This window comes from Necator americanus, chromosome V, assembly GCF_031761385.1.
Source record: "Necator americanus strain Aroian chromosome V, whole genome shotgun sequence".
Lineage (NCBI taxonomy): Eukaryota > Metazoa > Nematoda > Chromadorea > Rhabditida > Ancylostomatidae > Necator > Necator americanus.
Genome location: NC_087375.1, coordinates 9,837,545 through 9,864,986, shown reverse-complemented (window position 1 = coordinate 9,864,986; position 27,442 = coordinate 9,837,545). Strand labels below are relative to the sequence as shown.

At 36.4% G+C, this 27,442-nt stretch overlaps 2 protein-coding genes across 4 annotated transcripts; one reads left to right on the top strand and one right to left on the bottom strand.

Annotated features, from left to right (window-relative positions):
• Positions 1-1,475: 1,475 nt before the first annotated feature.
• On the bottom strand, positions 1,476-10,007 carry RB195_013442 (uncharacterized protein; the record flags this gene model as incomplete). The annotated part of the gene is made up of 14 exons (XM_064203256.1): positions 1,476-1,606; positions 1,734-1,804; positions 2,015-2,109; positions 2,297-2,379; positions 2,470-2,611; positions 4,886-4,983; positions 5,049-5,223; positions 5,447-5,618; positions 5,679-5,820; positions 5,881-5,947; positions 6,802-6,911; positions 7,633-7,738; positions 7,810-7,911; positions 9,909-10,007. The coding sequence occupies 14 exons, from the start codon at positions 10,005-10,007 to the stop codon at positions 1,476-1,478; spliced, it is 1,593 nt and encodes a 530-aa protein (XP_064059137.1).
• Positions 10,008-12,052: 2,045 nt separating this feature from the next.
• Positions 12,053-27,203, top strand: RB195_013441 (uncharacterized protein; the record flags this gene model as incomplete). Of its 3 annotated transcripts, XM_064203253.1 has the most annotated exons (12): positions 12,053-12,257; positions 14,417-14,514; positions 17,529-17,676; positions 20,462-20,621; positions 21,348-21,474; positions 22,842-22,940; positions 24,771-24,933; positions 25,039-25,191; positions 25,875-26,017; positions 26,122-26,261; positions 26,871-26,990; positions 27,077-27,203. In XM_064203253.1, 12 exons carry the CDS (start codon positions 12,053-12,055, stop codon positions 27,201-27,203), a joined length of 1,683 nt encoding a protein of 560 aa, XP_064059134.1. The 3 variants fall into 3 exon arrangements, with proteins under 3 accessions (XP_064059134.1, XP_064059136.1, XP_064059135.1); XM_064203254.1 differs by lacking the exons at positions 12,053-12,257; positions 14,417-14,514 and adding an exon at positions 15,700-15,762; XM_064203255.1 differs by lacking the exons at positions 14,417-14,514; positions 17,529-17,676; positions 20,462-20,621; ... (6 more) ...; positions 26,871-26,990; positions 27,077-27,203 and having other exon boundaries at positions 12,053-12,394.
• Positions 27,204-27,442: the final 239 nt, after the last annotated feature.

Here is a 27,442-nt window from a genome sequence, read left to right as displayed (position 1 = left end):
CTTCGGGAGGACGAGACGTTCTTCCACAAACCCGTGCGGCTAGAGGCCTCCAAGCAGCCAAGTGGTTTTAAAATTATACGCAAGACGCAGTAGTATGAAATAGTCTCCAGACTCCAGAGGAACGCCTGGTACAACGGTAGCAGGAAGAAAAGGAGCTGCAGGAGTCTCTGGAGGAAGGAAAAAGGACTGGAATGACAGTATGTACTTACAACATGCGTACGCTTATATCAGAAGCGGATTTTGAAAATCTGTAAGCTAAGAAGATTAAATATGGCGTCATTGAACTGAGCGAGAGGAGACTATGCCGCTGAATGTATATGAAAGTGGAGAAGAACTCGTGCACTATTTCGTTTGCGCACAACCAAGATTGTTATTCATTTTTATTCTGGCTAATGTTTCGGGTCCATCGCCTTCTTCAGAACCTGGAAAATCAAAGACACAAGTAATCTATACCCTCAAACGCCTCGTCACAGCCCACGATATGTCTTAGCGAAGGGATTGCTCAAGGACAACGTCAGAGAGCGGACCACTGGTTGTTTCAGTTGCAATAGCAACTAATAACGATTCCTCTGCATCTGACTCCGTAGGTCAAAACCCGCATAGTTCTTGATACAACGCCAGCTCGCTGGTCACAGAGATAAATTCTTCCTTACGAATTATGCCTGAAATCTGGACTTAGTTGGAGAGGGGCTGTTCTTGGGTGCAAGCGACAGTAGAGGAGTTGGTGGAGTTGGTGTCCTCTTTAAAGGCATCACCCCACGAATCTGGGGTGGTACGGATTTCAGGTGGAGTATTCGTATACGGGATCGTAGATTATGAAGAGGGGTGATTTCGTCCATTTCTTCCTAATTGCCCTAAAAAACAGCCCAGAAGATACGCCTTCCAGCGCTCTGGCGCGCTCCAATCAAACTCTTTGTAGGAAATAGTGCGCCTGAACGCTCGAAGCAGTATCTTCCGGGCTGTTTTTTACGGCAATTAGAAAGAAATGGACGGAATCATCCCCCTTTCCATAATCTACTATCCCGTATAAGAATACTCCACTTGAAATTCGTACCACCTCAGATTCGTGGGATGATGCCTTTAACACAAATATGGAAATGAGTATAGATTCTTTTGAACATTTTTTTGTTTCGAATTAAATCGGGCGTTCACGAATGCGAAGATGTGGTTTAAAACCAGTTTGGATTAGGACTTGAATTAGGTCATATCAGTGTGAAAGAAAGCAGCACTGCGGATAACCTCAAAACAGACTTTAATTCATTGCTTTTAAAAACCGCACTTTAGAAGCCTGACTACTGACAAGGTGTCGAAAATTTGCAGTTTTCTAAGACTTCTTTTAGAGTAGCAAAGAAAAGAAACAAATTACGGAAACTCAAGGAAACAACCAGATTTATTAGAAAGTTTTATTAACATACAGTCAGAAGTAATGATATGTACCCGATTTACAATCTGTACGAACTATCCACATTAACAACTCAAGGCATGTTACAGACACTAAGCACCGCTGCCTCGGCGAGTAACCGTCGAAGAAGTGAACCGCATGGCGATCGAGGTAGAGTTTGAGCGATATTCACTCGTGCTAATCGCTTGTAACGAACCACACGTTCTAGAAATTTGAAACTTTGCTGATGATTGGGGATATTGACGGAAAGAATGGCAGAGAGAAAGTGATTTAAAGAAAACTACTAGTTCTGGAAGAGATAGATATGAATACAGATATGAATATCACTAACCATTGACATAGTCCATTATTTCTTTTGTGCCCACCGGATAATCCTTGTCCAGCACAACGAAGGCGACCGGTCTGAAAACTTTATTTTTTGGAAGAAATTTTTTAAATGTTTTTTTCTTCAACAAGTCAGCCTTATGGGGTCATAAGAAACAAAGTGCATACTAATTGTTCCTTTTTTCAATATTTAGGGAAGAATCGAATTGCATCACCATAAGTGTGTGTCTATTTTTCTTCCGAATGCCTTTTTCTAACCGATTGATCCTGACAAGATAAAAAAAAAACCTTTCTCCAGCTTCTTGGTCTGAAATCGCCACAACTGCTGCTTCAACGACACCTGGATGAGTGAGGAGCAACGTTTCTAGTTCTGACGGTATCACCTGAATTTTTTTTTATTCGAAAAAAAATACGAAGAAATTATCCGTATCCACAATCGAAGGAAATTTCTCGAGTTTTGTTGTGAGATGTCCGAATAATTCGTGATATTTTATTTTATCTCATTTTTGTTTTATGGCACACCTGTAGATGTTTTCAGTAAATAAATAAATAAATATTTCAAAATCATGCCTGATAGCCGTGAACTTTGATCATCTCTTTGAATTTATCGACCAAGTAAACATTTTCATCCTCGTCATAATAACCGATATCGCCTAAATGAAAGGGAGAGAATAATTGAGGAAGGATGGGAAAAAGTTAACAGTCCCATTAGTTGAATTTAACTAAACAATCGAAAACTCTACCTGTCTTCCTCCATCCTCCTCTGATTTGTTCCTTAGTCGCCTCTTCGTTGTTCAGATAAGGTGACATTACGCTTGTGCCCTTCACATAGATCATACCTTTCTGACGAGGCCCCAGTACACGTCCACTTATTATATCCACCACCTGGATCAAAGGAATTGAAAGGGAATTAGAAAATTGAAAACATATAGGATTAAGAGTATCAATAGCTTGTAAATATTCTATATTTTATTTATTTATATTTTATTTCATTTTATTTTTACGTACTTATTGTACGCACTGTTATATTGGCAGTATTCTGGATTCTTTGGGGTTTTTAGATAAGGAGATACTAGCGGAACTGCAAAGCGTAAAGAAATAAACAGCGTTTCTGGTTATTAACTTTTTTTTATTATTGCTGTTTGTTTTCGCACCAAAACAACGTCATATTCATATATTTACAATTTTATCCACGTTATTTTTGTATTATTCCCTCAAACTGCTTAATTGTTGTTATTTTATTAAAGGCATCACTCCACGAATCTGAGGTGGTGCAGATTTGAGGTGGAGTATTCGTATACAGGATGGGGGACTACGGAGAGGGGGGTAATTCCGTCCATTTCTTCCTAATTGCCGTAAAAAACGATCCGGAAGATACGGCTTCGGGCGTTCTGGCGCACCAGTTTCTACAAGGAGTTCGATTGGAGCGCGCCAGTCTTGTGCGGCGCCGCATCTTCCGGGCCGTTTTTTACGACAATTAGCAAGAAATGGACGGAATCACCTCCCTCTCCGTAGTCCCGTATACGAATACTCCACCTGAAATCTGCACCACCTCAAATTCGTGGGGTGATGCCTTTAAGTGATCAGTTGTTTAGACAGTATAATTAGTGAATTCAGCAAAAAGTCACCGCAGAGCAGGAAATCCAAACTTTCATTTCTTAATTTTTTCTCAAATATTTTTCAAAATTAGTGTCACTTTTTGGTTAAGTACTCAATTTGTAAAGTTTTGAGATTCCCTAACTACAAGTAACATCTTTAGTTATTAGCTATTAGCGGAACTATGTACGGTAAGAGGAGCCCGGTAAAATTCATCCTGTACCAAGTTTATCGAGCGATGTTTTTCTATGGTCAACACAGTATGTACACAACATAATTTACGTCCATAAGCGGATGAATTACGGTATGGTAGGGTCACTTGAATTTATTTTGTTTATGAAGATCGGGTTCGACAATGTTCCCCATAGCTCACACAATGCAAATTCATTGAAGCAGCCAAAAAGTGCAGAAATTCTTCTCACGGGCGCTGAAAGGTTGATGCAGCTCTGACTCTTTTCCTGATTTGTGCACTAAGATTTAATTTATGCAGACAGACAGACGGCTGGGAACTGAGGTTGAGTAAAATGTAGTTGGGTGGGTGGGGGAGGCACACAATGCGCCCTTTTTTCTGGAAGTAGATGACTAAATCTATCGGGGCCTTCGGAGTTAAGCATGAATCTTAGAGGACCTACGACATATGATCTAAATTTACTAAGAGAAAAAAAAGGAAGATAGAGGGTCCTGAAATAAGGGCACCAATGAGTGCTCCTCCGCATCTACATTTTCACCGGGGGTGGACATGGACCATGTTCAGGACGTTAGGAGGAAAAAATCGGTTAGATCTTCTTCATCTTACTCTTTGACCCTTAATTCATTCCCACACTCCTGAATTTAGCTTTATTTTTGAATTGCATGAACATACATAAAGGTTAAAGGATAAAGTGTGTGGCGTTAATCAATCCGCTTGGGATGCGCCACCACGTTCAATTCAATTCAGAATCGTTTGAGGTTTACGAACGTGTATCTGGCCTATACAATGACTTGCGGTGACTGGCTGATGTGTCAAGTCAGTGTTTTTATCCTCCCAGGCAAGTCTGGTACCAATTTATCGACCCCGGAGGGATGAAAGGCTCGATGAGCACTAGGGCGGATTCGAACCTCCGATCGATTGTGCAGTAAGCGGAACCTCTAACCGCTACACTACACCCGCCCCATGAGCATACATATATGGAATAATTCTAGATTTTTCCACTTCCATCAAGTGTTCTGGGATTGTTTTCATTGTGTGTTAGTCCGGATACCCGAATAAAGCAGTACATAAATAGATAGGCAAAAATCTGATATTAAGATTGATGAAAGAGCATATGATATTGATTTGATCTCAAATTTCGAATTTTTCATCAATTTCGACCTCTAAATAAATAAATAAACAAATAAATAGATAAAGATTATTCTAATGTTAAGACCGATAAAATTCTTATGTTAAGACTGATGGTGAAAAAAACATCTGATGCTGATTTAATTTAAGATTTATAATTTCGCATGAATTTCGACCTCTAAGTAAACAAATGAATAAATAAATTGATAGACAAAATTCTGATGCTCAGGCCTCTAACTGCATACCTTCAACGACAAATTTGCTGCAAGTTTACCGCATGAGGATGAGTATTTTTGACTCGGTACTGTCCTCGTTATCAGTCCGATTTCGGTCATCCCATAAGCTAAACTAGACCGTGTACTGCGTTGCTCTCTTAATAAAAATGCTTTTTTTAAAAAGGAAACTCACTCGAAATAATATTTTCCACATGTGGAAACATTTCTCGGAAATCATCAAACAGTTCTTTCGACACGGCGGCACTACCGTTTATTACCGTACGCATAGTTTCCATCGAGTATTCGTGATTTTCAGCTTCATTCATCATCATTGACATGATCATCGGGCTGAGATAGAGAGTCTTAGCCTGAAATTAAGGACTTCTGGAGAGCTAAAACAACCAGATTTCTCATTTTGTAAGAAAAGAAGGAAAATTGTTGCCAGTTAAAGGCTTCCTGAACGTCCTAACAGCAATGTAAAAATTCAGTTCTTTTTTTTTTCTAAGTCTCTACTGAGTAACAGTATCTCTTCATTTTTTGGATTAATTGACTATAACGTAGCCTATTTAATAAATTTCACTGATTTTTCACCTTATATCTATCGACACAGGTCATCAAAGTGTGCACACAAAATTTCGACACAGTCACAACAGTGGCGCCAGCGAGTAGAGAGATGAAAATTGCTTCCAGACCAAGTTGCCGATGGAATGGCAACATAGCTACGGTGTATTCGTGACGTTCCGGATGGATATAGGACTGAGGACTAAAAATTCCGTAAACAATTTCTAGTCATATTTTGGAGAAAAAATCCGATAGACCTCACTTGAGCGAAATCATTGTCTTCGCATTCATAACGTAATGCGACGTAAGTATTCCTTTTCGTTTACCATGAATCCCGCTGGAGAATGGCATGTACACGACATCAGCTCTTGGTTGAATTCGTGGAAAAACGACGTGGTCACTGACTGAAAGCCGAGACATTCGAAAAACCCTCACAGAAATTAAAATGATCGAATAGGAATCACCAACAAATTGTAGATCATCAAGAATCGGGCATCCGTCAGCCAGGTCCCGTGTGCCGGTGCAGATTATCTGGAAAATCTGATTTCTTGAATTATGTACAGGAAACGAGAAAAAATTTCCTTTCTCTCATGAAAATCCTATATGTAAGTCCACATTTCATTTCTTTTTAGCGTCAGCTCTTCCCTTAAACGCCCACTAGTTCAAATTCTTAGATTTGAAAAGGTGGGATGGAAAGATAAATGGTTTTTAAATGTGAAAATATTTTTAGATGTGAAAAGGAGATATCAATAAACACTTTCAGGACGGAAGAATCAGGGCTAGGATGAGACTGCTACCGAATCCATCCTCATCTTCATCTGTTGCGGACGAAAATATTCAAATAATCTAATCTTGACATCTTCCTCAAAAACTTTGTCCCCTTATCACAATTCTTTTCTCAAGATATCTTGATCCATTAAATAAGAATTTGTGTGGTCGTACACAATTCTTGTAATAGGTATATTAAATGTTTTTCCAAACAGAAGAATTTCTCATTTCAGGAAACTTCGCTTTGCGCACTTACTTTTTTCTACGCAGATCAAATGAAGCACTAAAAATCAAAAGGTTGATGTAATCTAAAAATACTGGGGCATTCGCTGTATCTGTAAAAATTCTACAGTATTGTTGAAAAGAAAAAAACAACGCACATTAAATATTAAACTCTATTAAAATTATTAGACATTAAATATTCTATTGGAGGTAATGTTTCATCTAAATTATTCCCCTAAAATCACATTCCAGTCCTTTAGCACTGCGTCGAGAGAAGTTACTCTTGATAAGAAGTTATGACAGCTGATGATAAGTGGTGTTGACATTTTTAGGGGAGGTACAAAATTCAATCAAATCAAAAAAGACCAGAAAGTTGGGGGAAAAAACGAACTAACGCGATGTGGTTTCTGGAGATCGTGGAACACTTGCTGAACTTCCGATAAGCCAATCGGATCCACGAACACTATACGCGTATCGGACTCGACCATTTGGAAACGCATTTCTTCTGGAAGAAACACAAAAAGTTGGCTTACCTGCTCCTACATAACACATATATATCTGGATGTTCTAAGAATGTTATTCTTTGAAGTACAGTAAAAGATCTCATCTTCACTGATTTCCAGAACAATGATAGCTTTTTATCATGAGAAATCATTTTAGAAAATATATGGACATTCTCCCAAACAACAAACATTTTTGAGTTTCTCATGAGTTCTCTGTAGTAGTAATGGCGAATAACAATATTCACCAACGTTTTGGAGACTTCTTTTTGAAAAATTTTCGATAGTATCTAAAAATTAAACACTTTTCCTTTTTTCTGCTGAGAATCCTACTTTCTTTTCGTATTCTGCCTCTGCCTCAACTTTTCACCAACTATAATGGGAAGGATCACTTATTCTAAGAAAACAAAAATAACTAAAAAAAAAATGAAAGAAAGTGCAGAAAAGAAACAACTAAAAAAATGTGTAAAAATTGCACATGAATAAATGTTTTCTTAGCAGTTTTTAAATGAAGATCCCCTTCTTCTTTTCAGAAAACAGAAGAAATCAGAAAACATTTGAATTTTCCTGATCGAGAAAATAAACGGCTTTTAAATTACTCATTGTCAATTTTTAAATTTTGAATTTTGGTTCTCTGCTTTTAGAATCTTTGAATTTTCTTGCTGGGAATGCATACCAAAGCTCCCGTAACGTTTTTTGCAATTTTTCCAAGTATCCATAACTTACCAGCATGTAACTTTGGCGATAATGTGCTTGCCACAGCACCGGCTAGAGAGATTGCAAGAAAGAGGTACACCGCCTCTGGAGAGTTATCCACGCACAGCATCACTACCTCAAAAATTTCATCGGAGACCTTCGAAGCAACGATGAAAGAGTCGTTGAATAAAGAACTTCAGAGCGTACCTCTCCTCTCTCAACTCCCATTGCTAACAATGCTCGGCCGACAAATTTAGCTTTGTCGACAAGGTCAGAGAAGCTGAACTGCTCCTTTGTGTCGTTGTTTATCTGGAAAATTCTAGTCGTTTTAGTTAAACCTAAATTATTAGTTCCGGTCTTTTTTGTTTTCAATCTGCAAAAATCATACTTGACAAAAACTACAACTATTTTTCAATTGCCGTGGTCATAAATTGAATTTCTTCGGCGTAAGGATGATAACACCCTTTAATCCACCATTTTCCTAAGTCTGATATTCTCAGATTCAAGAGATGATATCCTCAAATTAAATGTAAAATTGTAAAAATTAAATTCTAATTAAAGTGTAAATAATTAGGCTCACTGAAGCTTATCCAAAATAAATTCTGTATTAATTAGTGCCAGAAAATTCTAAAAGGGCTAAAAAAAGGAAAAAATTATTCCCGTCTATCTTCTCATGAATAGCGCACTCGGATGGCTTGCTTCGTTTGACAAGAAGAAGATCGCAATTGTTTGTGAGTGATTAATCCCAAATCACATATCCCAAAAAAAAATAGCGAAAAAAGCTATCCAGCAAGTACCAACTCATGGATACTGTAATTTGGCACATCTGTGTACATATGGTGCATATAGTAGGTCCCGAAAAGATTTTCTAGGGAAACTGCTATCACTTTAGCTCAAGGGGAGTTATCTAATGATAGGCTCAAATCGGGGACAAATCCCAGGACCTGCAAAAAGATCAGCCAGTGACTAGGTAAAACAGTCAGTTCCTCTGTGATTCTGCCTACAAAAATGTCTCCTCCAATCTTTCTGTATTATATTATTAATTTTTATTTAGTAAATTACAATACTTAGCAGCTTATTCCAAATAATTAAGCATTGGGATTGTTCGAAGTTCGAAATGATTCCACAGCAATCGGTCTGATCAATGTTAATGATCCAAACGGGGTTATGGTCCGCCCTCAAAAAATGCTATGAGGGTGGATTATCAATCAATACTATATTTATTTATTTATTTTTATTTATACTATGCATTTTACATTTATATTCTGAATTCTTTTTTATGGACTTATATTATGCATTTTTATTAGTATTATATTTTTTAATGTGAAAAAATCACTTTGAATCACTCTCAATCCTGCCCTTGCGAACGATAAGTGGAATAAAAACGACATTGTCTTCATCGCAAGTGTTCTCTGATCATCATGGCGAGAAGGAAAAGGAAAACAAGATCGCTACCAACAAATCATGTTCTTTGCGTCGACGATAGTGAAAGCACTACGCGTCTATCATTGCTTTTTGTTTATGAAACACACACCCGATTGACATATTTGATGTTACTGCCAATTACGGAAGTTTTTGAGGGAATCCGCTACACGTTAAAAAGACAGTAATCGAATTAAATTCTCGTCTTTTAACGTGTAACCGATAAATTGAGAAGAAAAATCAATTTAGTTCCCGAAAAAAAGTGGAACAATCAATTTTACGTCCACCTCTACGGTATTTCTTCTCGAAATAAAAAAGTATTCCAAATATTTGGCCTTTTTTTTTCTTTCATTAGCGTAAACTACTCAGACAACCCCTTTCTGACTTCTTCGTGGAGCTATGCATTGTAAAAAAAAATTCGAACCACAGATATGATCGGAAAAAATTTGGCGGTGCATCTCGAATATTTAGGCGTTCGAATTGTTCGAACATTTCACATTCTCCATAAGAAGCGATCTGATCAATGCTCATAATCATGGCAGTGCAAATGGTCACCCTTAATAAAATGCTAGAACGGGAAATTAGTCCGATTCTCAACTACATTACAGATCCTGTAATGCTTTTTTCGAAGAAAATTCCGTGATTGTTTGGAATTTTTATAGCGTGCTCATTCCATATCACGATTGAGAGTTCATGATATTATTTACTCAATTTTTTTCCAATCACATGAAATTTTGGTTCCTTTTTGTTATCCAATTTGTTTTTTTATTACTTATCTTATCTAATTCCCTAAATTTATTTCATTTTCACCCTTATTTTTATTATCTAATGTATTATCTTTTCAAGTATGTGATAAGTGAATTGAACTTTAAAAATTCACGTACCATAGCAATATCGTCAGCGAATTTTCGTGTGGTTTTGAAGAAGTACTCGTGAAAAGGCAATCCGGGGATCTCCAACTTTGGCAAACGTGATCGTATCATTTTCACATGGAACCAACTGAAGTGGAGGTTTCTGCAGAAAATAATAAATTAAATTTTCAATATTTTTCGATAATTCTGGAGTCAAGACAAAACACCCCTAAGAATTTTACCATAGGAACGCGACCACATGACCGATACAGTGAAGAATTAGGAGCGAGAAAGGATCTCTCAAAAAAGCAACTCTGGATGAGGAATTTGAGGATGTTAGTGCCTGCGAGAAAGGAAATAAACTCTACGAATGATTCAAAAAATCTGTTTTGAAGAAGAAACGAAAATTCAAAGTCAAACCTTCGCAAAAGTTGATTTTACGGTATAATTGTGTCTTTCCCTGTACAGATCTATGTATTTCTGAATACAGTAGTCGAGATCGTTACAAGATAAGGACGGAGAAGATGAAAAAGGAAACACGTGCTCTCGGATCAAGTTCTCTTCCTTCATATTTTTCTACTTTTTTTAAATTTCATTATGATTCATTATGGAGTTCAAAATAAGATCTACAAGTGAAGAAAGAGCGCAATATACTTGATGAAAACTTGCTGAGAAGGTATCCGATTGACAAAAGAAAGCAGAAATTTCTCTCTCAACAAAACTCGATAGAGAGATAGAGAATCTATTATTAATGAGGTTCCAAAAATTGATTTAATCCTCAAATTTTCAAAAATCTCGCGCTCGACATATAAATTATATATGATACGTTTATATTCATATACAATTAAATTATATAATTATTTTATATACATATATTTATGTCTATAGTATTCAGAACTAACACTGTGAAACATTCCATAAATAAATATGTAGCTAAAGCTCAGGGAATTGAGAATATGAAAAAGACTTTAAAAAAACGAGAGAAAAGATCTCTGTATTCACTTTTATATAAAAAAGGCCGTTAACGAACTTATCTACAAAATCACGCGATTACGTGGAAAATATCGAAAAAAAAATCGGTGCACGTATGTATGCTGTGAAATTAATGTTCAAAGTTTCAATATGAATGTATGTAACTGATGAAAGGTTGGGTATTATTGAAGATCATTGATAAGAGTGGACGGAGTTGGTTCCACATGAAAACCATGCCTATAAAAAGAAAAACAGCAACAGAAAGAAAAAACCAAACAAATAAAATCGACTGAGAACAACTTTTTGTTCGGAGATCACCTATAGTTATGCGCAGATTGGCACAATAATATTTGTAGGGTCATTTGTGGAATTGATTTGCAAATTTAAATTATATTGAATTAAACCAAATTCTTTTGGGAGGGGAAAATACAGTTTTAGCAGGAATGGATTTAGCTAAAAAATTTGCTTGTATTCATTCTGATGATGTTTGTTTTTCTTTGTTTATTGACATCAACATCTACTCATTTAATTTGCTCCCTCTATTCATTCACATGTTTTGAATAAATTCTAAGCTAGAAATAAACTAAAAACGCTCAATTGTCTGCGGAAAGCAACACTATCAACAAAAAAAGAACTACTAATTGGAAGATATTTAAAAACTCTTGGTTGCAGCAGGAAATACATAGCGGTACTGGGTGAATTATAGAAAAAGAATGGAAATAGAAATATAAAGAAATGTATAGGAACTCCAAATGTGAAAAGATCAAAAGGATTTAGAGATTTCAAAAAAAAGAGCACAAAGGTAGACAAACATATGGAATGAACTTCTTTCAAGGAAAATATCGCCTTAAACGTTGAGATTCCTTTAAAGTGTGATGAGAACGAGGAGAGAACGTTTGAAAGCGCATTCACATGCTATCAAAGGGTTGCGAAGGTCAATAACATCAACTGAGCGAAAAACGGAAGGAAGGACAGTCGCCCCTTTTTGGAAGGTGGTCCTTAAAATCATTAGAGTAGCTCTTTTTTTCTGTAATAAAACATGGAGAATAAAGTACACTGCGTTAGGAAATCCCTTTGGAATGCGTTTACATGGTTCAATCTCCTATCTACTGCACTATTTCTGTCCTTTTTAAAGAAATATTTGAAAAATTAATTTCGAAAGGATTGAAAAACAAATTGGATTGAAAATTAGCTGTTCTTTTTTCATGAGGCTGGTTCTACACATTTTAAAAAAAGAAGAAGAAAAAGAAGAAAAAGAAGAAGAAGAAGAAGAAGAAGAAGAAGAAGAAGAAGAAGAAGAAGAAGAAGAAGAAGGAGAAGAAGGAGAAGAGGAGGAGGAAGAAGAAGAAGAAGGAAAAGAGGAAGAAGAAGAAGAAGAAGAAGAGTCGAGAGATAGAACACATGATACCAGTTGGCCTTTTGAGCTTCTTAATACATTACGTGGCCAAAGGACGCACTTCCTTGAAAACAAAACAAAAAAATATTTTCTTAGTTCTGAAGGATTGAGAAGCGATTGGATTCTCGTAAAAAAATACATCGCAAGATAATCATTTTGATAAAATTCCGTTGTCCTCATCCAGAGAAATCCGAAAATCCACCTGAAATTTCGAAACTGCGCTCTTTGACTTCAACTGAATTTTGAAGAGGATGGATAAAGAAATTTGAGTGGTTAGAAAAATGAAGCACAAACCAAACCTAATTTATAGTTTAATGGGAAAGAAAAATCGTGGGAAAAAATTGTTAAGGAGAAATAATTTTTTAAGCTAATCACACATAATAGATAACGATTTTGAAGAAGCAGAACAAAATGTGGTGCTCGACGGGCAATTAATGGTTTTACTGCTCCGTTAAGCAGGAAGAACATTGATTGTGACAGCAGAAAAAGCAGATTATGCAAGAAAACTAGCATAGGGTGAAAAAAATCACCCAAAAAATAGCACACTCGTGGATGTTCTTACGTTTTGGACCTCTTTCTGCTCTTCACCCTTTAACTTCACTCGATATTTTATTTTTTAAGTTTTTCTGGTTAAAACCGAGAGATAATCATTGAGCTACAAATAATTTCTCATGGTAAGGTACATATTTCTCGATTACGATACAACGCTGGCGAAAAGTTATTGACTAAAATCAAAACACTTATCAATAAATAAGTAAATAAATAATAAACGATAGATTAGTCCTACACCTAATTAAATTAACAGCTAATAAGTAATGAGAATAAAAACTGAGATTTGTGGAGAATTATGAGAGGCATAAATAGACGAAACGAAGCTAAAAGCAATGAAAAGTGTAACAGAAATAATTGTCGGCACAGAAATGAGTTCATTCACTCATTTTTCGTCCTTATGAGATCAATTCATAGAATCTAAATTAAAATTTTTTTGAGGTCTTATTGCACGTCTAAAGAAAGTGTGCCAAACAAGAACAGGAGAAAGGGAAAAACATGGAACAGAGTTTTTGCCCTCAACTCTAACTTACGTATATATGCACTCACAAATCTCTCAAACAAAAACGGTGTTCTTCTTTTCCTTCCTTTCTTCTTCCTCGGAATTCTTCAGAATATGCAGGTTAGTACCCAAAAACATCACGTGAGTTCATGAAACAGTGAAATTACTAGCGCATTTCACATTTTCCTTTTTTTTCCAAAAAAGAATGATTGAAATGAAAAAAAGCAACGCGAAGAGACCGGTCAGACGACTCAGAAGATGAACGGATAATGAAAAGAAAAATGTGAGCGAAACCAAAGAAAACATAGTGAATGATCGAGTGAATGGACGGATGTTTGATAAAATAAATAAATAAATAAATAAACAGGGAAGTAGACAAATATGCACACTGTTTTTAGCTGCAATGTCTGAGAATAGCACCTCATTTGATGACGTCAGCAATTTCGATATCAAAACGAAATCTTAAGATCTTTGCTGTTTTATTATATTCCGGCTTTAAAGTGATGAAAACTGTGGTTATAAAGACGATTTAATTCTAAACTTTAAAAAGAAAGCTAAAAATAAAGTTGGTTTAAATTCTCTAAGCTTTTGGTCCAGATAAGATGTAATTTTCACAAATTTTAGATTCAGCTCTGCAGTAAACAATCATTTCCCGGCACGGAATGGATAGTATCGTTTTGAAATCCATTACAAATTAAAGGAAAATACAAAAATAGAAAAGTGAGAAATTAAAAAAAACTGATCCCTTTACATTCTCCGCGAACTTCATAGCATTGAAGAAAAATTCCAAACACTGTTTCATAAACGATAGAATAAGAATAGCAAAAAAATTACAACCTTAATTGTTACCATGGTGACATTAACAGACAACACTACAAAAAAGAAGAAAAGAGAGAAATATGTGTTGCTTCGTGAAACCCCATGGGTCCCAATTAAACTTGTACGTTGAAATTTGGTGAAAAAAAATAACGAATATTCCATTCTCTCCACTCCAATGAAACAAAGAGAGAAAATATGGCCGATGTGATTGCATCGGCCAAACTTGCTCCGCCTAAGCATTACAGGAACCTGTTTTCGCCGGAAGAAAATACACTAATCTTCTCCTCTTCTTTCTCTTTCCAGAAAAAACTCATCGTTCGGATCAACAGTTCGTCGAACAATCTCGCAAAAAGCACTACGTATCATCCATCTTTTCGGCATCGCTTCAAAAATCTCAACATGTACGTTCTGTATCCTTTGACCTAATGTTGTCCTGTCTGTTGACCTGTCTGAAAAAAAAATCAACTAAGTCATAAGCCTTAACCACTATGAAATTTTCAATAAAATATGTGTCTTGCCAACAATTTTTTCTTCACATGGTCTTCATTATTTAACAACTTATGGAGTGTAAATTCGTTGAAATGCATGTTAATGAAGAGATGAGAGCTCTTCTCGGCATCGTTCACTGAAGCACAATCGACTCCATTCGCTCTTTCCCTCTTTCTTTGGTTCCTCTTTTTTTTCTAATCCATTCCTTCTTCCATATTTCATCTATGATAACATTGACCGACTATTTTTGATTTTGTCAAAAGAATGGTCGAATTAATCAAATAACGATTTATCTTTTATGTGCCTATGCACGCTTTCCCTTTAAAAAAAAGTGAAGGCGTTGAAAAGAAAAAAGGATCAGGTCTTTTTTTTCCAGAAAGCAAAAGAAGGAAATAAAAGGTGAAAAGCAAAACAGTATTTAGAAAATCCATCAAAATCATGTCCAAAAATTTTCGCTCAACCCTTCAAAAATAATATCAAATTAAATTAATTTCAATTATCAGTAGTCAAATTCAAAATATTCAGATATATGATACAAGATTCAAAAACTCAATCCTGTATTAGATATCGGAATTCCAAAAAATTTAAAATGCGAAACATTTCCAATTAAAAAAAAATGCGTCCTTCTAGCTCATTGAGAGCGAACGTAGAACGACGTATCAGCTACGTGAATTCGATTCGATCATGATTCACAGCATATTTAGCGGTTACGATATGTCAATGAACAGACTGCACACGTGACTAAACTCTCTAATACTTGACAAATTACGGCGATGATTCCAATAACAACGCCATCCATTAACTTCGTCCACCGCCGGTGCGAACAAAAATTGTTACGATTCGTCGATGGTGCGTAATTTTCCGATGATTTCTATGGGGTGCGTAGTGTAGCGTTGCGTGCGTGGCCCATAGCGAGCGGATACCACCGGGAACGCGCTGCACCTGGCTCTGGATACTCGGATGATTTGCGCGCCGCTAATATACATACATACACACGATGTCAAAGACTAACTGAGTGACCCTTGGCGGTCGGTGGATACGTGCGTAGGTCCTCCGTCGACTGCTACCGCATTCGTTTGCTCTATATTTACGATCGGATGATAACAGCACACAGCAATAGCATCCGACCGCAAATCGTTTCACCGCTACCGATCAGAATGGTGCGTTCTTTTCTTTTTCCCACTTTTCATGATGGTTCTAGAATCCAGAATTTTTTTCCGAACTTTTTTCCACCCGCATATCTTTAAATTTCACACCCGAATCGATTTCGGTCCATTTCAATTTCCGCATGCGGAAATAGATGCGGTGTTTGTTTAACGGGCTCTCGATTCATTTCTTTCGTCTCGTGATTTCCTTTTCTATGCACGTCATTAGCTCATATTCTTTAAGAAAAAAAACAATCTTATCGTTTAAAAAAACCTAAGAAATTAACTTCGTAAACGATTTTGTGGTCATCGAATCGAATTATTCCATTATTATATTATTATTTTAGCTCTTATTATTTATTTATTTTCTTATTTCCATTATTTTAGCTTAAAAGACCTAATTTTTTTGCTAACATTTCTAATATTTACTATTTATAATTTAAATCAACTGTCATTGTTTACTGCCATACTCTCATAATTTTTAATTTTTTTTAAAATTTTTTAAAACAATAGGAATTATGAGAGCAAACAAATTGTTTCGTACTTATTGCTTTACTATCGGAAATAATAGTAATTTCCTTCACTGAACTCTTCACTAGATTCATTAGATTCCAAGATCATCCATGATATTGTTAAAAGCATAACGGTAATCTTTAATGCTGCTAAGATCATTATTTCGACCTATTTTTGTTATTTCTGCGATTAATCGACAATTTTTTCCTATATTAATGCAGTTACACCTTTACATGTAGCAGGGAGTTAAATGAAATATTCGCGTGAAACTCTTAGCGCTAAAAATCCCCACTGTTAATGTCAAGGTATGGGAAAAATTGGAAATTGGTGGGATGACATTCTCACTAACTCCGACCACGGTCCAGACTAACACCCATCCTCGCTCTGCGCTTACTTAAAAAAGCTGATTGAAAGCGAAAATTTCGCAAAAATATTTAATTTACTTCAAATATTCTACTTCTAAAGCCTGTTTATGTTTTATTGCTGTTCCATAATAAAGAAACGATGAAAAAAGCAAATTAATAAATGTGAATAAATAAATAAATAAATAAAACAATAAATGATAAATAAAGAAGAAAATAACGGGGGGAGCGCTAGGGTTCTGTGTTCTACTCGAGATGTGTAATCTGAACTTCCTTTCGATTTTCTTTGCTCCCATTTTCTTGTTCTACCACAGCAATTTTGAGATGAAAAAATGACAACAAAACAAAATTTCCAGAATTGATCCAGAAAAGATCAATTCGTCAAAACCAAGTCAAACTCCCATCAATGGTTTCACTTTAAAATGTCGTTTTTTTTTCTTTACGTAAAATATATGATTTCAGCATATTTTGTAGGAAAATTTCTTGATTTACAGTCAAAAGTTTTTTGAGATTTGAGGGAAAAAAGGTGTCATAGAATATAGAACTTTTTTAGAAAAAAAAATTCAACTCTTTATTTTCAAAAATCTAGTCCCATTTAGGGTAAGAATATCAGTTACTGATAACACTGACAGTGTTTCCGTTCCAAATATCTTCCAAGAGAGAGAAGAAATTGACACATTCCAATTTTTTCTCTAAAAAAATACGGTTTTTCGATGAGATTTTTCGTTTTCTTAACCTTTCGTCAACATTTGTCAACTCAAGATTTGATGTTAAATAGCAGCGCTCAGAAAAAAGAAGGCATTTTTAGAAAAGAATCCTTGAATTCATGCCAACGGGCATTTCCAAAAGCATAAAACAATTGATTATAAAAATTTAGGTGGGCAAAATTTGAAATATTCCTTTCAGTCAGCACTGCCGCCGACTCAAGTCGCTATAATCGGTGCCGGCTTCGCTGGTTTATCTGCCGCCGCTGTACTTGAAAAGCACTCCGTGGATTACGTTCTATACGAAGGTGCAGGTCGTGTTGGTGGACGAGTTTATTCGATTCCTTATGGTTAGTTAATCGTTTGACATCTCCTAATGACGTAAGCGTCGTCGCTAATCTCACCGAGGTCAAGGATCCTGAAGGAATTCGCCGCTAATCACTCTCACTGCCCTTCTTTGTGTAGGTGTGAACCGCTGAACGTGTTTACAAGCCTAAATGACCATCAGCAAAGGAGATATCGCTAAGTGGGACCCTCGGAGAGGGTCTTTCTCTTATCAATGACAGCACTATACCAAATGTCCAAATGTTCTCTACGAGGAAAATGCAAAAAAAAGTGTCCAGCACAAAAAAAAAACGCCTTCCTCTCTTCAAAAAAAAAACGTTTATGATACCCAAATACATGCAAATATTTGCGTGTGTGCCAAAAATCCATCGTAGCAGGAATACGCTTTATAGGTAGCGTAGGTAGGTGAGCTTACTGAATTCATTTCACTACAGTAATTCTAGCGTTAGCTTATTTTTGTCCAGAATTTCGATCTTGCAGTCTGTATACGCTTAGTCAGCAAAATTCCAATGCGCCAGTACGTAAAAGGTCGGAGATTAACGCTCCGTTAACGTTAGTTGACCTTACCAGCTTAATAATTTCTAATATTTCCTTAAAGTTAAAGGGCGTTAATCAATCCGCTTGGGATGCGCCACCACGTTCACTTCAATTCAGAATCGTTTGAGGTTTACGAACGTGTATCTGGCCTATACAATGACTTGCAGTGGCTAGCCGATGTGTCAAGTCAGTGTTTTTATCCCAGACAATTCTAGTACCAATTTATCGAACCCGGAGGGATGAAAGGCTTGGTGAGCACTAGGGCGGATTCGAACCTCCGATCGATCGGGCAGGAAGCGGAACCTCTAACCGCTACACTACACCCGCCCTAATATTTCCTTAGAATGTATAATTCTATATAAAGTGATGAAGATAACGACACACGACGTTGATCAGTCCTCAGTGGCTACAAGTTCGATTTCAACTTGTAGTTTATATGCAGGACACCACGAATCTGACGTTGAGAGGGAACCCGCGAAAAAAGTTAGAGATATGTAGATTGTGGGATCGAGGGTGGCTTCGCTCATCTCTCCATAATTGTCGTAAAAAACGGCATGGGAACCGCTTTACTTCCTACGAGATACATTAGAACGTGCTTGTATGTCTCTCGTTCCGGTTCCCTTAACAGCTTATTCATTGGTTTTACATGAATATACTGCTGAAGAGACTCCATTGATCTACCGCTCGCACTTCGATGCGGCGCGTGCACAAGGATAGCGCGTTGTAACTGAAGTCGACTTAAACAACACTGTCTTCCACGCCGTTTCTTACGGCGATCAGGGAGAGATGAGCGGTACCATACCTGATCCCACAATCTACAACCTAACTCTAGATTTTCCCGTGGATACCTTCGTGGCATGCTGGTTTTAAGGTTTGTGAATGCGCGTGAAGCCCTACAATGACTCCTGGGATCTAGCCAATGTCTAAGGTTAGGGTTTTCATCCTCCCTGACAAGTTAGATAACAATTTATCGACTACGGGGGAATGAAAAGGTTGGTTGACACTGGGGCGGACTCGAACATCCGATCAATTGTGAAAACACACTGGAACCTCTTGCCAACTGCACCATACCGCTCCATAATTCTATATAATTCAATTAATTGCTACCTTTATTAATTACTTCACAATTTTAAATATGTTGCGGAGCGATAACAGCTTACATTACTTTTGATCCATCCAATAACCCGATCAAGAATGGCAATGCTAGAAACATAATTAAACAGAATTTTTAAAAATAAAATTGATAGGCCATAAAGTCGGCAGCTAGATATGCTTTCTCACTAGGGCATTTAGTTCTCGTTTTTTTGCTTTTAGTTCTCGTTTTAGCAAGAAATGACGAAGTGATTTTTTTTGGTAACAATCGGTGGATTGGGTCGGGTTCCGTTGAAAAATCGAAACATGAATGCAATTTGAGCGGTATAGAGGCGAGAAAAAACAACGGACGAAAGTACTGGGACAGATAAGAAAGGTGAAGGGTCACATAGAGATATGGAAAAAGAAACAGTTTTAGAAAAAATAGATAAGAAGGACAGATCAAAAAGCAGGATAAAACTGAGATGAACTGAAACTGAACGAAACTGAGATGAAAATAATTGCGAATAGTAGATTACAACAAATAGGTAAACAAAATAAACAAATAGACACTCATTGCTAGGCAAACATGTAAAAAATTGCATATGCGAAAAATGCAGGAATAGGTTAGAAGATTTGGAAAAAAAAAGTGCAGAGAAAGAAAAAGGAAGGAAAATTTTTACTGCGTACTAATTGCTCAGCTCACTTATTATACAAAAGCGCAAACTCTTCAGGTAGAGACTCATAAAGCGGGAAAAAAAGGACCAAAAATTTGTGATATTCTCGGAGATAAATTCTGTGAAAAGCCTTTTTTTTGTCAAAAGAATATCTAGACTTATATTTAGAGTATGAGTTATTTACGTCCGAGTGAAAATAATTTCTATTATCCCTTATGTATTCTGGAAATTTTTTCAAAAACACTCAGAAAATTTTATGTCTACATAATTTCTAGACCAAAAATTCAAAAAAAGAAAGAACTTCTCGAAGAATTTCTTCTTCATTAATATTTACGAGTTTGTATTCGGGAGACCAAAACATCATTGATGAGTTAGCATTTTTCCTTGCGAAGAAGTAGAAGAATTGAAGGAGATTCCATCACAAGCGGAGAAATTGCTCGATTATTTTTTAATGTTATTGAGCTAATAGCCAGGCTGTCTAGCTAATAATTGAGAATATTTTCAGAAGATGGATGCCTACAGCACGGCGCTGAGTTCATCAACGGCGAAAATAACGAGATTTTCCGGATAGCAAACGAAAGGCAACTAACTGTACAGTATATCAGAGATTTTGATTTGTTCTGTAGAAATGTACAGTATGGATTCAATGGACAACGATTGGACAAGTAAGCTATGTACATTTATAAGCATACAGTGAATGGGTTTTATGTGGAGCAGCATTAGAATGTATGCGATGAGTAACCGAATAATTCCTCCTACTGCTCATCTCTGGATCATTGACCATGGATAATTTACGAGGAAGACCATTAGAAAAATGAAAAAAATGAAAAACGAAAACAACACAATATATCACATTGGAAATAAGCGAAAATCCACCGAAAGCCGTCTGAGCCAAAAAAATGTCGGATCATTGCAGGTTTTCTGACGTCTTTCCTTAGTGCTCACTAAAAACGCTTCCGTTAGACTTTTTTGAAATATTTTTTTTCCTTTTTTCTTTTTTAAATGATCTTATGAGAAAAGTGTGCATTTTGCAAAGGTCTCGATAAACTCAGTGGAAAATTGAGAGCTACGAAGCACGTTCCCTATGCAAATAGGTGAAAAATTAGAATTACTTGAAATTTCTAACCTTCTTACAAGTGTACAGCTAAAAGTATAACTTTTGAAAGTATGCTACAACCTGGCGATGTCTAGACTATCTATTTTAGTCAAGATAGCAGAAAGCTCGGAAAAATGTGTACATAGAATTGTGGAGAAATGAATTTCAGACGCATAAACAAAAAAAAAACCGCGACAAAGAAAAAACTAAATGGATCTTAAGGGAACACAGAAACTCTAATGGAGTTGTGGTTGACATAAACAAAATAGTGCCGTCAACAAAAGTTAGCCTTAAGGGAACTCGTGAAAAGCTGGTTGGACTTCGTGAGCGACATTGAGGAGCAGTTTGCAGCCGAAGCTGAGCAACGAAGTGAAGTGAGCGTCGCGGAAAGATTCCATGAACTCTACGAACAATGGATCACGGTATTTTAATCAACTTTATTTTATCTTGAATTAATATTTTACTGTAATATATATATATATATAACCCTCTATTATTATTTTTACTACTACTATTATTACTATTATTACTAGGTTTTTTTACTTCCTCTCTTCATTTTATCTCTTCTTCCTCTTCCACTCTTTAGACAAGATTTCTACTAATGTAAATCCCGAAAACACATGTGAAATCACCTCAGAAACTTTTCAGCAATAAAACAAGTTTCAACTGTTTTCAAGAAATAAATTCAAGCTAGAAATCAACAGGGGGAAGAAGTGTGATAATTGTTCATATTATTTATCTTCCTATTTATTTCCTATAGTATGTGTTTTTAATTTGAGCCTTACGCGAGGTTGTTACAATCTTTATTATTGGCAAAAGTTTCGGCGAAATCGCCATCTTCAAAGCTTGAAGTGATCAAATCGAACGTGACTATCCGATCAAACGTCCTTTCCGCCAACGAAGAAAATCCTTAGGCTACTGTTGGGTCTCATAGCATACATAGATGGAAATGTAAGGCTTACCTTAGTGTTGAAGGATTTATTCCGATAGTATTATCAATAAAGAATAAAATTTGACGAATATAAATTTAATACAAGTAAATTTCATAAGACTGAAAAAAACGCTCATCTTGCTCGAAATGGAAGAAACGAAAAACTATAGTAGAGCCTTAACCAAATACTCTGAAATGCCGTGACAACAACAAAACTTCGCTCAATAAGTTTGTTGACAAAACAGGAAGACGACTATGACTAGGCTTTTCGGCTCGAACAAAAAGCATAGTTATATCCAGAATGATTTTGGTAGCTCTTCCAAAAATTATCAGTGCTTTGGAACGTTCCCCTTCTTTTCCGCTACCCTCCTCTAGTCCGATTCTATCTCAAATTCGTTAGAACTTTGATAGAAGGTGTTTTCTTTTTTTTTCTCAAAATAAGGTAAGCTTTGACCAATTTTGCGTCTTTGGCGGCAAAATTTTTTTTGAGAAATTCAATTTCATTTTTGAAAAACCTTGCTAGGCAGGCGCGAGCGATGTTTGAATCGACATTTGAATAACAACTAAATAGTAAAGCAGAGTGGATGAATAGTGTGAAAGAAGCTAGTTGAAACAGATGAAAACAAGTGTTGTAAAAGGCCTGGAGTGGTTTCGGACTGGGATTAATCCACAGGTTTCCAATGGATCGCAACCGTAGATCGAAAACTACTCACCGGCGCCTCAATAAATTTAATCGAAAGCGTTCTTTTTAGAGGTCGGTGCACAGCAAAAAATTTCAGATCCAAATGTTACTTGAACTTCTTTTCTATCTGTCAGAAAAAAACGAATATGACTATATCATTTTTTAAAATTTTCCAGAGAGATGTGGATCGGGAAAAGGATAAAGAGATCTATGACCGACTTGCTCAATTCTATCTCACCTACTACGAAATTGAATGGTCTTCACCTGCTAACGAGGTAAGGAAGCCCTTTTTATAAGTTTTATTTCGAACTAAATTTAAATTTCTCTAACAAATAAAAAATCGGTGCCATGTGAAAAAAAATCAGCTCTAATCGAGAGTGATTTCGTTTCGTTTGATTTATGTTACTTTTACAAGTGTTTGTCTCACAAATTAGCCATTAAAATTTCCGTATTTCAATTTCCCTTTAATATTTTGTAGATAGAAGGAAGAGAAGCTTACAACCAATAAGCTTTCTTTGGTATCGTTCGCAGTAAAATATTAACTGATAAGGAAAAAAAGGTGACCAAGCAGGAGCATCTGACATTTACCAGTGATCGTATCTCTTTGTATGCAATGTTTTTTTACGTGGCTGATCCTTTACGTTCATGTTTATTTATGTGTTAATTATAAATCATCAAAACATAGGAAATTTTTAGGAATTCATACGTGCGTATGTTTATTCATGAGTATAATAGTCAACAAAAATTGAGCGAGCAAAAATCTCTATCTCTATTTTGGTATCGGTTTTATCTCGCAAATTTGGGATCATGCTAAAGTGGCCTCCTTTGTCGAAAACCGATCTTAAGAGGTAGTAAATGGAGGAAATATCTCGTTAGGTTTTTTTCCCCGGGAAACTTCCAACAGATTCATTACATAAGAGGACAGAGGTGACCACAAGGGCCATAGTTACGGTGCGAAACAGAAGTGAGAAAATTGTTTGTGTTCACGTACAAAAATCGTCCAAATTACTCGCAAAAAAGCAACATTTACGTATTTTTGCCTCATAGAGATTCCCAATAATGGTAGTTACAAGGTTCTCACATTCGAAATTGTCAGCGTTCATCTGCATCTGCTTTGGAAGCTCAACGCTAAAAATAGGCCGAATTCTGAAGAGATTCAGTGAAACCATTAGAATTTCTCCCGCTCTGGATCTTTAGGGATGCGTATTTTTTCTATGATCCTGTTAACGTTGAAGGCACCACTCCACGAATCTGGGATGGCACGGGTTTCAGGTGGGTTATGCCTATACAGAGTCGTAGATTATGGAGAGGTGGGTGATTCCATCCACTTCACGCTAATTGGCGTAAACAACCGCCCGGAAAATCCCGCTCGTGCACAAGGCTGGCGCGCTCCAGTCGAACTCGTAGAAAATAGCGCCCGGGGCTCTCGAAGCCGCATCTTTCGGGTCGTTTTTACGGAAATTAGGAAGAAATTGACGGAATCACCTTCCTACCCATAATCTACGACCCCCTACAGGCATAACCCACCTGAAACCCGCTCCATCCGAGATTAATGGGGTGATGCCTTTAACATACTGACGATCAAGCGGTCCTCTACATACCGCCGCATGGGGACTTGCAATCTTTTCTTCACGCCAATTATTCAAATGTATCGTATCGTATCCGTACAGACGTATCCATGAAGATATCGTCGAAGAAAAAAAAAAACAAATTATCATACCACAAATACTTGATAACTCCTAATAAGGTCTCCCAACACCATCGTTGTCCCACTCGGCAAAAAAGAACCGTCCGATGACGTTTTTGTCAACGTGATAACGAAGATAAGCATCGTTCTATTAGCGTTTGATCAAATTTTTCAGTAGAATTGCAATTTCTATAACGTGATGCACCTAAACGTCCTCATTAAAATAATATAATACCATGATGAAATTAAAATTGACATCAAAAATTAAAATCTAAGAAACTTTACATGTTGTATGTTGCTCTAAAATAATAAATAATAAAAATAAAGTAATAACAAAACAGGTAGTTATTTTCTTAACCACAACAAGACTAATTTCAATACACATTTATGTAGAATTGTTTAAAATAACCTTTTACAGTTGGCTCTTCTCAATTTTGCGGATTGGGATGATGGAAGCCATGAACCGGCATCTCTTACCCTTAAAAAGAAAGGATTTCGAGATATACTTGAAGATATTAAATCGAAGGTTCCTGAAGAGAGGATCAGGTTGAATTGCAAAATTAAGATGGTGCAGTATTCAGGTGAATTTAAAATCTTACATTAATTATTACTGTTATTCTTACCTTTCTCTTTTCATGTAAAAAGAACATAATTGAAAAGTAAAAAGTTGTATTTGCTCATTTCAGGTGACGGAGCGACATTATTCCTTGAAAATGGAGAGCAACATCACTACAATCATGTGATTATCACATGCCCCCTCGGTTTTTTGAAAAGGAATCATGCTTCCTTTTTCGCTCCTCCGCTTCATTCGCATAAAATTGATGCCATCGCAAACTTAGGTGAGGTCTTGACGGTATTCCACTCTCTTCCGGAGATATGGAAATTTGTGGAAATTACTCTTGAAGATTCCCAAAGATTGATTGGCGTTTAAAAAAAGTGAAAAAGAAAATCGGAGTAAGAAAAATCCACATTCACTGGTATTTCTCATTCAAAAACAAACAAAAAAAACTCATTTCCAGTCAAAAACACGTGTCTCTGTCCTGAATTCCGTTTTCGTATATTCTTTCGTGACGAATCTATTCTAAGCGTCCGCAGTTGGACAGAAATATCCGGTGGTTCCTATTGAGCAAAAATATTCTCGTTTAGGTTATTATTATTTATGTTGTTGTTATTTGTTATTTATTCAAATATGCTTTCAAACCAAACCACACCTTGCTGGAGGACGCAAACCTAGCGTCCTCCAGCAAGGTATGGATGTATGAAAATTGTAAAATAAGTTTCTCTCCTCTACGCAACCAATACAGAATATAATAAGACAAACACATCATAGTCAAAGGTCTACCTTTTTTTATTTTCAAGAGGATTGAGTGTTTCTGTAAAAGAAACACACACGCCTCCATGGGAATACCATCACGTTGATCATTTGATTAAATCGATAACTCAACTTGTTTGTTGCTTCAGTCGTAAATAGAAAAAAAAACACTTTCCAGAGGTGAAAATACGATTTCAAACAGTATTCCAGGATTCGGAAACATGATGAAAGTATTCCTTGAATATTCAAGACCATGGTGGCCGCTTGATATCGATGCAATAGCGCCGCTTCGATCAAACAGTCCACTTGCAGAATCATTTCCAGTATTTCAACCTCTCTACTGGAATAATAAGGTAAGGTACTTCGCAACTCTCAAAAATTTCATAAAGGGAAAACTTTAACTCCTTAACCATTGCAGGAAGTAATGACTCAAATATGATTCCATAACATTTTTTAGATTCTTGTTGCATGGGTGTCAGGTAAGGGACCCGGCCTAATCAGTAATCTTGAAGACGAAGAGGTTGTTGACGGTATTACGCAGCATCTAAGGGAAGCTCTTGGAGATCAGACAATACCACACCCGGTGAGGATATTTAGGTAAGAAATCATGCTCTATCTTAATTGTGGAGCACAAGCTATCCAGTGCTAGTGGTGTGAAGAGCCTGTGAAGAAAAATGGGCGGGACAAGCACCACGTAATTGGTTCAGTCAAGCGGCTTTGCGCCGTCCTCAGTACCACCCTCACAAATGTGTTAACGAAATAGAATAATCGTTTGTAAATAGGGTCAAATGAAATGAAGGAATGAAATGAATCAAATGGGGTACTTTAACATTGATGATGGTACATAGGTTTGAATGAGCCAACCACTACAAAGCGCACACAGATTTTTTTCGAGGAAAAAACTCATAAAATAGGAGAAGAAAACTAACGAAAATAACGGTATTACTAGAGGTAGCAGCTGGCACGAACAGCATGAATTCGAATTTTTCGATTAAATGAAGGAAACCAGCAGTAGCACAACATGATTAACACAAAAACGGAACATGATGCTACAGTTCAGGAGTAATCTTTATCAATTAAAAAAAATTGAGGGACCACCTAAACCTAGCATAAAATTCACGAAAACAGAGTCTGGATACTAAATCTTGCTGAACAAAGTAACGTTTCAAACTGCATTGCCGAACGTTAATCACACCATGTTTGCAGACATAGTTGGATAACGGATCCATTGGTGGGTGGCAGTTATTCGTATCTGACACCGGAATCCGTGAAATTCGTCCCAGATGCTTTCGCGAGAATGGCCGAACCTATTCTTATACATAACAAGTAAGTTTTTTTTTTGTCCATTCTCTAGTAATATCCGCCTCTTAACAATAAAATTATCGCTGGAATCAAATCTCGTACACATTTAGACCGATTCTTTGTTTTGCCGGAGAGCATACACATCCTACAATGTATCAAACTACAATAGGCGCATACGAATCCGGAGAAAGAGAAGCTCTTCGGATAGTCGATTACCTCTCCCTTCAGAAGCCTTAATTTTCATGAATGTATAGAAAAAAATGTGGTGTTCTAGAGAAATTTACGCAATGTTCCAATAAAAATTCTGTAAAATGGAGAAGTGAACTACATTTTTATTTATAGCAACAGGTTAAAAACTAATAACCGGGGATAAAGATTTGCTAACGACTACCATATTCATAATGGATGAGAAATTTGTCCGAATAACTCGTACGAGGTGCTATATATAAGTAATACTTCAATGCACAATAAAAAGA